This window comes from Ursus americanus, chromosome 12 (assembly GCF_024610735.1).
Source record: "Ursus americanus isolate L20-20 chromosome 12, mUrsAme1.1.p, whole genome shotgun sequence".
NCBI classification, from domain to species: Eukaryota; Metazoa; Chordata; class Mammalia; order Carnivora; family Ursidae; genus Ursus; species Ursus americanus.
In genome coordinates, this window is record NC_142138.1 from 18,383,867 (window position 1) to 18,398,057 (window position 14,191).

Here is a 14,191-nt window from a genome sequence, read left to right on the forward strand (position 1 = left end):
GACTGAATGTGGGTTGTGAGAGAAGTAGTCAAGGATGACACCAAGGCATTTGCTGAAACTGAAAGAATGAAGTTGTACTTACCTGAGATGAGGAAGGCTACAAGAGCTGAGGTCGGAGGGGGTGGGCTCGGTGCTGCACGTGTTAGCTTTGACATACCTGCTGGACATTCCACTAATTGGTGACTGGATAGAGAGATCTGGAGTTAAGAGGTGGTGCTGGAGATGCGGACTCAGGAATTATCATTACATAGATGGTATTTAAATGATCAAATACGGTAAGATGAGATAGGATGAGCTAACTAAGGGGAGGTGTGGATGGGAGAGATAAGAAACTCAAGGACCAAGCCCTGTGGCACTCACACAGAGGTTTAGGAGATAAGAAGGAAAGGAAGCAGGTAGAAGGGAAACTAGTGAAGTATGGAGTCATGGAAGCCAAATGAAGACAATAGTTTGAGAGAATAATCCATTTGTGTCAAATGCTGCAGATAGGTTGAGTCCGATGAGGATGAGAACCAACCATTGAATATAGTATGGTTTCTCTAATTTTCTCCTGACTTTCAGTGGATTTTCTTGTTCTAATTTTCCCCCAGGTTGTAGCAGATACCAATATAAGCGCCATAGCAACTCAGCTTGAAAACATGTCTACAAGCTACCACCTTGGTTCTCCCACAGCTGAACACCATCCAGAAGACACAGAGTGAGTATTCTAGATGCAGAGTGCCTGTTACATGTGTGGGCAAGGCTCAGCGAGACCTTTTCCAGAATCTAGAGTGTGCTCTCTAAAGAAGATGAGGGGGAAGTACACATTACCTTTTCTAACTCCTAGAGAATCTCCAGGAACACACCAGGGTTTCCTGATTTCTCACCAGGCTTGGTTCCATGTAGAATCTTAAGAGACGGCTGCGAAGGGCCTGCACACACCCGGCATCTGGTCACTTTGACACAGTGCCTTCTTCCTTAGGAATCACAGATTTACAACCCAGGTGCACCCTGCTTTATTATGCAGGGAATTATGTTTTCTAAGCTAAAGTCCTGTTCCAAGATTTAATCTTACTGTTATACTTGCTGGCATTCTTCATTAAAACCAGTCATTGCCATGAAAGCAGTATTTCTCACACTAGAATGCATGTATTAAGTATCTAAGGAGCATAGTTTAAATGGCTCATTCCTCTGGCCCCATTCTTAGAGACTCTCATGAGTGGTCTGCTGTGAATTCCCCAGAGCAGTTTTGCGAGGACAGAGGATCCGTACTCTCGGAAATGCTGCCCAAAGTTATGCCTCTCAATACCGCTAGTGCCTGGTCACCAGTACGTGCTCAGTAAATGCTTGTTGACGGATCTGAATGTGTCATTGGAAAGCTTTGATGATCACAGACATTTCAGACTTTTTCCTGGTACTTTACAGGAAAGAATATTAAACTGAGCTCATTTTACTTTTTTCTCATTATGAAAGTAATAAATGCATGCTCTTAAAATATGACAAATATATAAATTATGCTGTTTTCAAGTCACAATGGCCCTTTCGTGGGAAAAAAAAAAACCAGGACTCTATTATAGGCAGAGTGGTTAGTGCACCTTCAGCACCCTTTACTGTCCCGATGGAGATACAGAGATGCCCTTGTGGTCTTGGGTCCTTTGCTAAGAACACAGCTCCTGGCAAGTTGGGACCCACTGGCATAAAAGAATTTATAAAGTATTTAGAATCTGACTACTGTTAACATTTGGAGATTTTTTTTACTAGTCTTTTTTATGAAAGTAAATTAAAACAAACTGAAAATGTGAGATAAATGGAGGCAAGCTCCATCTGATGTTGCCAACTGAGGAGTGGAGTTACATTCCCCCGCCCCCGAAAACAGGTCTTTATTTGTGAAGAAGCACAATTATGAAGGTCTCTAATGATTTGGTGGCTCCCAGGGCCTAGCTCTAAGAAAATGACTTTGGACGTCTCAATTCCTATTTCAGGATCCTTAGAAACAGGGGGCTGCATGTGAAAGAGGAACCATGAATCCAATTCATGGCTGGCCAGTGCGCCATGACTGAGAATACTTAACAAGGCCACCAAGTCATGAAATTGTGGAGCTTTATTCATGACATCATTACCATGTGGCCGTAGGATATAATTCATCATTATTTCAGCAGATCTTTATTGAGCACCTTCCGAAGGCCAGATACTGTACAAGTACTGGGTTCTGAGGATTCGAACTTAAAAAACATAGGTGAAGGCATTGCCCCAGTCCTCAAGGAATTGCCAGAGAATTGGGAAAAGAGGCCCATAAATCTACGTTTGTAAGAGTTGATAAGTATAGGGGAGTCCAGTTCCAAGAGGAAGATTATGAAGCACAGGGTCCTGTGAAACCCTGGAAGTGGGACACAACCCCGTTAGGGCGTGTCGTTGGAGACACTGGTGCTTTGGCTTAGTTTTAGAAGAATTAGAATAAGCAGGAGTGGCATTCAGAACAGTTAACGATTTCTGTGACATGGACATTCAGCCATTACTATGGATTGCCAGCTGTAAACAACCAGTAAGTACCTCAACAGACGACCTGTATCGGTGGGAACCAGCTGACAATCAATCCAAAAATAAGCCGGGCAAAATTGAGGAGGGGGAGAGGGAAGAATATTCTAGTCAGACAGAACAGCGTATGCAAAGGTGGCTTATATCCCAGTTCTGCAAATTTCTCTAAAGCCGCGAACGGCTGAGTTGGTGGGACCCGGCTCTGCCCCTCGGACATGCATGCTGCCACAAACCAAGTGAGGCGACCAGTGTGTAAATATGAACCTCCCACGAGGAAGACAGCAGGCGCTGGGATCCCAGGGTTCCTTTAGGTTTTTACCCTTTGGACAAGGACATTTGGGAAGAAGAAATTGCCATTCGCTAAGCTAAACTACTTGAGCCCACGTAGATCATTTAATTTTTAGCCATGTTATTTCTAAGAGAGAAGACTTCCACACTGGACGAAACTTTGAAAATCTAAATTACCCATTTGGAACAGACTGTCCTTTATCCATTTTGCTTCTCTTTGGTTTCTCTCTTTTCTCCTGGATTTCACGTCTCACGGACACAGTCATGATCCTGAGTTTGTGACAAGCACAATGCAGACAGCTGGGAATACTGAGATGACAGAGACTTAAGGAGTTCGTAGTCTGGTAGAGGAGAAAGGTGACTCAGCGGTCACGCCACAGTATAGCGAGGACTGTAGTGGGACGTCGGGACCCACTGCAGAGGGAGCACGAAGCAGGATCGGCTAACTCTCCCAAGGGAAAGCATCACCTTGGAGGTGGGCTTTGAAGAACGAGTTCCCACCCTGGGTCCCCTAGGTGGAAGTGGTGGGCCGGGTGTGTGAGGCTACGGAGGCAGAAAAGGAGCCGCAGCGTACTGAGCTATTGGGCTGGTGTCCCCTGCCCTTCATCCAAGCCCACCTGCAGACTGGCGGCCTGCCACTAAGCTAAGCGATACCCCACCTCTCCGTCTTCCCGCACCTTCTTTGAGGGTATAAAGACAGTCTCATTCAGCTTTAAACAGGAAGTGTCAGAGTTAAAAACTAAGCATGGAGAAGGGTGCTGTGACAACCTCAGCATCATGACTTTATTTTTAATTAAAAAACAGTGAGTTTTATGAAAGAGAAACCCCTTATACGTCAAGTCATTAAAGACATATTGCTCATCAGTCCCACATGACATGGGAAATGTAAAAGTAAGTTTCTAGTTTGCCAAGAGTTCGATTTCATAAACTGGCCTTCATAGTTTTGCAGTATGAAAGTCTCTCTCAAATCTGTGTTCTTCCATTAAAATGAAATTCCCTCTCAATATCTATTCTTGAATTAAACAGCGTGCATTGTGTTTTCAGAACACCTCCACCTAAGATTATTACTTTGGAGAAAGGCTCTGAAGGATTGGGGTTTAGTATTGTAGGGGGTTATGGAAGTCCCCATGGAGACCTGCCAATTTATGTCAAGACTATATTTGCAAAGGTATTTTTTTCCTTTTTACTGTACTTTTTTTTTTTTTAACCTAGGTGAGATTTTTTTTAAAGTGCTTTGCTTTGCTTACTTTTAGCTATACCTGGGTGTGTGCTTGTATGCTTATTTCATTTTAACCTTGTGTAGGACATTCCCGCACCAGACTAGGGAAAGAAGAGTTCTTTTGTAAGAGTGGAGTTACAGGAAGTGTAATTTTCTTTGGACCCTATTATAAAAGTAGATTTTAAAGAGTGTCTTCTTTCAAGAACACAAGGAGCAGTGTCGTGCTCTTTGGAAGCTGACCTTGGAAGTATTATTCTGAGCTAGAACAAAAGTTTGGCTTTCTCCTTCAAGAAGAGATGACAGCAGAGGACCGTGGCAGAAAGCTCTGTACGAGCCTCGGGTCGGTACAGCATTAATGGCTGTCCGTCTCCACTAACTTCAGGATGCTTCAGCTTAAATTGCCCTCTCTCTTCCAGTCCTCTGCTAAGGTACTTGCAGGATCAGGCCACTAAAGTAGACTCCAGACGGGTAGTAGTGCTTTTCAGGAACTAAATACACCAATACATCCTACTTGATACATAGGTCATGGTGTACGTTCCTACTGCTGCCTCTAGATGGCTCTTAGATAAGTTGGGGTTTTTTTGTTTGTTTGTTTTTTTTAAGTTTATTTATTTAAGTAATCTCTACACCCTATGTGGGGCTCAGACTCACGACCCCGACATCAAGAGTTGCATGCCCTTCCAACTGAGCCAGCCAGGCGCCCCTTAGATAAGTTATTTTTCACTTTGTTGTGATTTTTAAAAGTTGGAATTCAATTTTATTATAGATTGTGGAGGTCTCTGAAAAGGACTTAGTATTGCTAGTACAACTTTATTCTTCATTGGTTTTATGGTAGTCATTTGTTTATTAATTGATCCCTCCTGCTTTTTCCTAAAGAAATAAAGGTCTTCAAGAGAAGGAATAAGATAGATACTCTTTCTAGAAAGCTACACTATACATTAAATAACAAGTTCACTTTTACCTGTGCAGCTCTTATCACCTGTTAATTGAACCTAACCATGACCTGACATACTCCTTAAGTCATTTGGCATTTCCTTTTGGAACATGTTAGGCAGCTGTAGATTTACCCACCTGTTTCCAATTTGTTTGGGAGCCTATTAAGAAGACATGTTATTCCCAAACTACACATCTGTTGACCTGGTCGTGGGCAAAAGGCGAGAGGGAAGGCAGATCAGAAACATTCTGGATAGCAGTGCTGCCCTAGTCTGATAATTCCCAAGGTGGTAAGCTACCTACAGACCCTCCTTTTCCAAAGACAACACCATAAGTAGTTGTGATAACTATTCTTTGGGGGTATTATTATACTTGCTTTTAAAAGAGCCAGCTACATAGATAAGAATCGTGAAAAACACGTTTACTTCCCTGCCTTTGCCTCCATAAAACCCTTCCAGAATGTTTGTAATCCCCTGCTCACTTCATAACTGTAGAGCTGGATCCACGATGTTCAAACAGAGGACCGGTTAGCTTCTCAGGCTTTTGACCCGCAGCCCAGAGTTAGCAGCCACCCAGCTCCACCGATCTAGACAACTCATAGACAGTGGGACTGGGGCCAGGCACCTTCGGTCAGGTCAGCAGAGCATACAGCTGAGGACGAAATGGCCGTGCCTGGCTAGTGGGTTTGAAAAGAAACCACCATCAGATCACAGTGGGACAAAGTAGTGGGGATAATGAATGGACTGAAGCTCTGACAGAACCTCTTTTCAAAGGTCCTCATTGAAAAATGCTCATTTAGAAAGCACCTCTGCAAGTGGTAACCCAGGAGGAAATCTTGAACATCCTTGATATGTTTATTTTTTAAGGAATGGACCTTTGTTTGTAAAGTGAGGCCCACCTGAAAATGAAAAGCTCTGAATTAAAAAAAAAAAAATGTTCTAAAGCTCTAGCCAATGGCCTGCTTAGTTCAATCTCAATAAAAGAATATTCTACTGCAAACAATTATTATTTTTAGATTGTTCCATGGTGTTTATTATAATGATACCTCATTGGGTGACTTTTTCTTTTTTCATTTGTTTGAATGAACCAATATATCCAAATTTAAAAATTTTCTTTAGAGAATCAATAAACCAAAAACTGGCAAAAGAGTTTTTGGGTTTTTTTTTTTAAACGATGAAATCCTTCTAAAAATGAATTTTGACACTAAGCTTAACATTTCCCCCATAGGAATTTTGAGGAAGGACCTATAGCTATATGTTTTCCGTGTTTTTAAACAATGAACATAAACTCTTTTTTTTTTTAAGTTTATTTATTTAAGTAATCTCTACACCCCAACATGGGGCTTGAACTCATGACCCCGAGATCAAGAGCCACATGCTCTTCTGATGGAGCCAGCCAGGCGCCCAACAACAATCATTTATTCTTAAAAATGTTTGTCTTCTCAAGTTTCTGGATCTCAGATGCCCACAAGGTGTGGGTTTTTATGGGACCTTTTTAATGTCCCTAAGCTTCTTTTAATAATTCTCTTGCTCAACTAAGAAATTAATTTGGCCCGTTGAGGTCTTTTTTCCCCTCCAGAAATAGGAAGCATGACAGGCACTTTGAATGTGTAGGATTTTTGGGACTTAGTCAGTCTGATTAACGGGCTGTCAGAACCTTCCATTTTCTTTCAGGTGTTTGGTTGGAAACTTCAAAGTCAAAGCCAGCTTTAGGTCTCAGTCTTCTCAGCAATCAGATTTTACCATAAGCCAACAAGAAATTGGCTTACAACGACCGCAACAATCCCGAACGTTTAGGGAACAGCTTTTCAGAGACTGTGAAATCTGAAAACATGAGCTCGGTTCACTTTATTACACTACCACCATTATTGAGTAAATACCGTGTACCATGCATTCAGTCCTTAGAACAGGCCAAGAGATAGGTAGTAGATGCCTATTTTACAGCATCAGGGAGGGCTAAGTGCCAATGCTGGGGACACAGCAAGTGGGTAGAGCCACATTTCCGAAGTAGAAGGAGGTCTGACTGTGACTCATTTATTTCTCCCTTCCCTCGCTTAGTGTGCAAATGCCATACTGATGAAGTAGGAGACGTCAGTGAAGTCATCCTTTTTTGCATCCCAGAAAATGAAAACTTAAAAAACTGGACATGCTTTTCAACTAACTACATAGATATCTGAGGCTTCCTAAAGCCCTTAGATGTAACATTTAATAAAATCAAGTTAGCCAAATAATTGTGATTTTATCCACAAGTTGTTTAATCTTATCCGTATTGCAGTTAATATACTTTCTTTAAAAAAAAATTTAATGAAGTTACAAGTTATTTAATTTTGGTATTTCCCCCCAGTACAGACCTGGTTTTGAATATTCTTTAAAACTCCATTATACCAGAATTTCACTCTTTTCACGGTTTGGAGATTCTAGGTAATTCACCCGTCACCTGAGGACCTTCATACTGCAGGTGGACACAGGTCTCTGGAGCATTAGTTAGTCCCTCAGTTTGACTCCTGACTGAGTCCATCAGGACAGGCCACCTGTGGGCCTTGATTATTTTCCCCAGCACTTCAACATCATTTAGGGAACTCTTCCGGCACTAATTTTTCAAGGGATTTTCACAGCCCAACAAAAGGAGAAAGCCTCCCACAAATCATTTCCTAGGTTATTTTTTTTCTTTACTCATCCAGAATATTTCTAGTGATATGGTATTTTTAGATACTTGGCTTTAGAATTTTAAAAAGCCCAAGTTTCACTGGCTTCATGCCATTTTGAGGAGCCATGCATGACTGAGTATATAATGAAAGTAATCATTTAGAACCCTAAATGATCAAAGATAAATGCAGTGGAAGCTTTTGAATATGATATTGCAAAATTTTAGAGATGCTACACTTTGTGTACTTTCACGTAGAACAACTCTATTGAGATAGAACGCACATAACGTACAATTCATCCCATTTAGAGGCTACATTTATTTTTTAAGTTGATTTACTTAAGTAATCTTTACACCTAATATGGGGTTTGAACCCTTGACCCCAAGATCAACAGTCTCATGATCTACCAACTGAGCCAGCTAGGCGCCCCAAGGCTACACTTATTTTTGACAGATCACCTCAATGCTGATATCTTAGTAATGCAATAGAAACCCTATATAAATGATGGTATTGGCAATAAGGCTAACACCAGATTCAGCACTGCCTTTGTCAGTATATTATGTATTCATGAATATGACACTCAAATTCCATTCCGTACTGAATATTGAAATAAGCTCCTACTTGTATTAAACGAAATGTGAATATCAGGACATTTCTACTAGTATGTTACCTAAACTAGTATGTAAACTAAACAGTGCGTAATTATGGTTACCATTCAATCACTATTCAAATAACATATCCTACATTCATAATTTTCCTGGTTGAAAAACATTACCTAGAAATCACTTTACCTGGTAGTTTTTAAAGTTACTCTTTTCATGAGCACACCATAATATTAATATTATCTGTGAACTGCTTGGTCCCGGATTAAACTGAAACGTCTCTTGTTTGTAGGGAGCCGCTGCAGATGACGGCCGGTTGAAGCGAGGCGATCAGATTTTAGCTGTTAATGGCGAGACGCTGGAAGGTGTTACCCATGAGCAAGCTGTGGCCATTCTAAAACGCCAGAAAGGGACTGTAATCTTAACTGTGCTGTCGTGAGCCCCGGGTCCTAATCACGAGATAGATGCCGTAGAACATCCGGCGGGGCGCGAAGCTCTGAGAGAGGACGAAGAGCAGCCCCCACTAGAACCGCCCTCCTTTAGCACCTCACCCTCTTTGCTCGGGAGAGGCGGCTAGGTTTCACGTGAATTGCCCAGATCAGTCGTCACCTCTGGGTGAGGTGAACTTCTAAAGCTAGAACTAGTCTTACCTGATCTGCATCTCACATCCATATTTAGCCACTAGTAGTAACTGGTTCTGATTATATTTGCTGAAACCGAAGTTAACCGCCTCTCATTCCCGTGCCCTTCTCTGCCCATCCCTCCTCACTCATAGGCTTAACAGCAAGCTCACGTATCCTCTGATGAACAGAAACAAATGTTAAGCAACTTGTCATCTCACTCATGATTTACTTAAGCTAATTGTCTCTTCGAGTATGCCAGAAAACAGTAGTAGTATAATTAAGTTACCATTGATCCCCAAGATGAAACACCCACTTCTCCTATGGGAAATTATTGTGCTCTTTTCTGCACAACTTAGAGTCAAATAAGTCTCAAATTTATTTCTCTGGTTAGATCTTTATAAGCTAGTCATTGGTGATTATGATGAGTCAGTTTACAGACTGTAATCTGAAAATTCTGGAAGGCTTTCTAATTGTTTTCTTGGCTACATAAATGTATACCGCTGAGCAAATGCACCTTATTCTCCACAGGAACAGTTAGCATCCGTGTTCTGAATTCTCACCATGCTAAATTATGTTCAAGTCCAGGAAGTTCAGCTGGAGTTAATGGCATCCCAGTAGGCAGCCATCATTCCCCCCCTTCAGTCTTCACACAAGGAGGTAGAAGCCCCAGAACCAGTCTGCAGAGATCAGTAAGTTTTCCCTCAAGTCAGACAAGGTCTGGGTGGCCTTGAACTTGTGCAAAGTGGAGTGGCAAATTTGAGGGTCCTTTCCCTTGGCTCCATACTGGTCAATCTAGCAGCACAAACTGTAGGAACATAGGGATGGAGCAATGTGCTTAGCCACAAAGTGACTGTGGAAATGAACTCAGCCCAAGAGTCAGTGAGGGGGGCTCCTTGGCTGATGTTTCCTGATCTTCAGGAAGCCTCCCATTTGCTAAAGTTTTACATGCTAAGAAAGCAACTCCAGCAGAAAATACAAAAAATACCTTTAAAGTTGAATAGGGGCATTCTTATTTAAGTATCAGCAGAAAAAGGGGGGAGATGTTTATCAGTGAATGTTATAGGTTCTTCTGTAAAAAAAAATGTACCATGAAAGATGAGTGCCAGGATCAGTAGTAGTAGTTTAGCATCTTTGAACTCAAATACAATGCTGCAAATAGTTCACAGTCGTTATCAAAATGGAATGGGCTCTAATTTAAAAATTTTATTTAATAATTACCGATTTTAATTGAGAATTACCTTTGAGTAGACGTAATCACAAAGTGCATTAGCTCTTGTCAGAATATTTTGTGGCTATTCCAAAGTATTGACAAATTTTACGTTGACAATGTCTTTCTTGACTGGTATTTAGTTTTCTGAAGTTACATACGGCTTTTGGAATTTCTGATGCATCCAAGATGTGCAATGTCGTTAGGATCTTATCTTTCAGTGCATGAGAAGCTCTCAGCCTCAGAAGTTCTATGCGAATTGTACCTGCGAGAACACCTGAGGCAGCCAAGAAGAAATGAAGCCCAAATAAAACTTGAAAATGCACCTTAAAAAAAGTGTGTGTGTGTGCACACGTGTGTGTATACACACACACGCAAAAGACTTCATATATTACTTTTAAAATGTGATTCTGCTTGATTTTGATGAAATGGCCATTAAATACACATTTGGAAATAATACATTGCTGTTGGGTCTCATATACATTATGCTCTTAGGTCATGCCACTAAAAGTCTACTGAGGAATTGTGCTTTATACTCCTTGCTGCAGTAAATTGACCAAAATTCTCATCACTGGTTCTGCCTCTGCTCCGTGACTACTAAATAATTGCCTTGCCAAAAATGCTTTTTTGCATCAGAACTTACTGACAAGCTAAGAAGGCACGAAGATGGGGATTTGTGAGGAGAGTGGTTGTCTCATAGCCGCATCTATTGTCTTGGCCTCACCATTTGGGAAATCTATTGTGATTGGAGGCAGCATGAGAGGGAAGTAAATCAGGAGAAGCAAAACTGCCGAATGTATGTGTGAGTTGTTTCCAAAGATTCTAAATAAGTGTAGTTGCCTAAAGGGCAAATGGAATCTTATTATATATGAAAAAGTGTAATTTCTACATCTGATTTGGTTTTTTTTTAAGCCATGTTGTTCCCTCATGGGGGTGGGGAGGCGGATCTGACTTCTCACAACGTTTCCCGGTCCTGTTAAAGTCCGGGCTCCACTAATGGCTGCCTCGTGACAAGTGTGTTGCCAGGCGTTAGAACAGGTGCTTTATAAAAGAGCCAGTATAGTCATCCAGAGGGCAAGTCTCGGCATCCCCCCGAGTTCAAATCCCGACTCCCCAGCCTCGTGACCCTGTCCAAGTTATTTAACTATCCCTTGCTTTAGTTTCTTCAGTTAGAAAAGGGTGAAGGTGGGTGGTTTCTAAGTACTGCTGTGGGTAAAGTCCAGGTCGAATCCTTAGTGCCTGGCTCATGGTGAAGTATTACATAACAAACATTAGCAATAAACCTCTTTTCCCATTTATGGGAGTGGCTTGAAATTAGACATTTATGCCAATGATTTGTGTTTCAATCGGTAATGACCTTTAAAAAACATATTTCTGAGGGTGGCTTAGCTCAGAACTACTGCCCCAAATCAGCAGCTTGTGTCACTGTTTATAATGGCGTGAGCTTCAGGAGCGAGAGCCTGTGCTATCAAAAAGCCACAACCGAACTGAAACCAGGGCTCCTGCCATCGGCCAGGCCACTGGGATAGGGGGTAATGTCCACTCCATGGGCCTGCGCTCCTACCTCCGGAACCGGGCAAGGTGCTTCAAAGACCATCAACCCTTTGGTGAGGAATCTTAACCTGCTACACACCTTAATTCCAGGAATTCGGAATTGCAAACTGCTCCTCTTTTAACCAAGCCACACACTTCCCGCCCCTCTGTTGTCAAAGAGGTCAGCCTACCCCACCAGATCATGAGCTTCTTTGAAAGCAGATTGGGTCAGATTCCTCTTTGTGTTCATTCCATCCAGTATGCCAGGAAACTTTTCAAACACTGTATGTCCCATCCTTAGAAGTTTTATTTGGGATACACACACACACACACACACACACACACACACACACACACACACATATCTTTCATTTCCCTCCTCATGTTCATGTTTTCCTTTACATCAGGGGTCAGCAAACATTTGGTATAAAAAATCAGAAAATAGGGGCGCCTGGGTGGCACAGCGGTTAAGCGTCTGCCTTCGGCTCAGGGCGTGATCCCGGCGTTGTGGGATCGAGCCCCACATCGGGCTCCTCCGCTGTGAGCCTGCTTCTTCCTCTCCCACTCCCCCTGCTTGTGTTCCCTCTCTCGCTGGCTGTCTCTATCTCTGTCGAATAAATAAATAAAATCTTTAAAAAAAAAAATCAGAAAATAAACATCATCGGCTTCGCAGCCCTTTGCCATCTTTATCACTACTCAGCTTTACCATGGTAGCACAGAAGCAACAATGGACAATACATAAATGAATGATCTTGGCTGTATTCCAATGAAGCTTTATTTACAAACACAGGCAGCGGGCCAAATTTGGCTCATAGGACATGTGTACTTGGCCCCTGCTTTACATACCTGAACATATCTGAAGACTTGTAGTAGTTTAAGGTCCTTGTCTATTATAGTATTCCGTTGTCTTTGACATTCCTGGGGCTGTTTCTGTTGATTGATTTATCTTTTCTAATTTTGGATGGGTCTTATTTCTCTGCTTCTTTGCATGTCTGATTTTTATGGGATGCCAAGCATTGTAAATCTACATTTTGGGTGGATTTTGTTGTATTCCTTTGAATAGCAGTGGATGGTTCTTACCTGCAGTTTAAGTTGTGATCGGTTGGATCCTTTCAAGTGTTGTTTTTAGACTTTCTTCGGCTGGGTCTCATGCGGCTTGAGTTTAGGGCTAATCTTTCCCCGCTTAAATTAAGGATTTATCCAGAAAAATTCTACCCAATGCCGGTGTATTATTAGGTCTTTCCATCCTGAACATTGGAAACTATTCACAGCCCTGCCTAAACTCCAGGTGGTTCTTTCCTGGCCTTGACGACTTCCTCTCATGCACGTACAGATGAGTACTCCAGCCAAGACTAAGGGGGTCCCTCTGCAGATCTCTAGAGCTCCGCCTCTGTGAAGCTCCTTCCTGTCCAGTATTCTGTCTTACAAATTCCAGCCACCTTGGCCTCCCTGGACTTTGATCTCTCCTCTACCAATGGAGTCTCTTCAGTTTCCCCTTCCTGAGCTGCAGCCTGGATATTGCCTCCTGGTGGGACACTGCGGCCGTTGTGGGCCTTGTTTCCCTTCTTTCAGGGACAAAAATTGTCTAATATCTGAAAACTGTTGTTTCATCTATAATGTCCACTTTTCCAGGTGTTTACTACAGCAGGAAGGCAATTCCCATAGCACTTAATTCTTCATGGACAAAAGCAAAATCCCTTCAGCCCTTTATCCTTGATCAAATCAAAGGGATTTAAGATGCTGACGGGAATCAAGTTCTCATAAATATGATGATTCAATTTTCTGTCAGCATTTTGCACTTAAACAGGCAGTATACCAGTAAGCCCCTTGGTTTTTCCCAGCTTCTGGAATTGACTCCAACCTTCGGTTCCTTCCCACACCTCTGCCCACAGCCACACCTGCCCGTGTGACCTAAGGAGGCAGTCCCTTCTCAGGAACACGCTTTTTTAAATCAGGATCAGAACCCCCACCACCTTCTCTTGGGAGCTCAAGCAACATTGCCTTCTCCTTACAGCATTAGTTTTCAAACTTTATAAGCAACTGAAACTTTTTAGCTCCAATTTCCTCCTCTATTTTATATTTTATTTATACTTATATTTTTCTATGAAAGTCAATCAGAATAGACTTTTTTGAACATAAAATTTTTAATTTAGGTAATAGTTCCATTTTGTCAGCCTAATGCAAAGTTTTTGACAGCTTGACTCCCAATTGTCAGATTCCCTATATTTAAGTAAAGACTAAAAAAGAAACATTTTACTGTCTGCACAATGCCAATATAAACTAAAATTTGGAAGAGGGGTGTGCGTGTGTGTGTGTGTGTGTGTGTGTGTGTGTGTGTGTAAAAGACTTTAACTTTCACCCCTTCTCAGCAGTATTTTATTCCCAGTCACTTTAAGGAGCAAGTAAGCAGCTTTGGTCTTGAATCCCTGAGATGTTGCTGTCACATTTTAGGACCCAAGCAGGGCCAAGTTATATAGGAACAAAAATTTCTGTGATCCTCTTTCTAGAATCAGATTTTAGAGATGGTGGCAGACTCAGAATTGGAGTCTGCCCTGCCTGCCACACTGCCACTCCCATTTCACGGTGGGAGCGATGCCAGGGGAAGTAAGCGGCCCAGGTGCCCAGCTA

The 14,191-nt window shown here is 42.0% G+C and overlaps 1 protein-coding gene across 6 annotated transcripts in view; it reads left to right on the forward strand.

Moving 5' to 3' along the window:
• PATJ (PATJ crumbs cell polarity complex component) overlaps positions 1-10,489 on the forward strand; it is a 345,082-nt gene extending 334,593 nt beyond the window's left edge. For 4 of the 6 annotated variants that reach the window (XM_087865951.1, XM_045802203.2, XM_087865949.1 and 1 more), the window contains 3 exons: positions 591-697; positions 3,847-3,970; positions 8,493-10,489. In XM_087865951.1, the coding sequence (XP_087722077.1) occupies positions 591-697; positions 3,847-3,970; positions 8,493-8,639 (378 nt within the window). In that variant the 3' untranslated portion in view covers positions 8,640-10,489. The remainder of the gene's footprint in view (positions 1-590; positions 698-3,846; positions 3,971-8,492) is intronic. The other 2 variants (XM_045802205.2, XM_087865950.1) reach the window with 1 other exon arrangement.
• Positions 10,490-14,191: the final 3,702 nt, after the last annotated feature.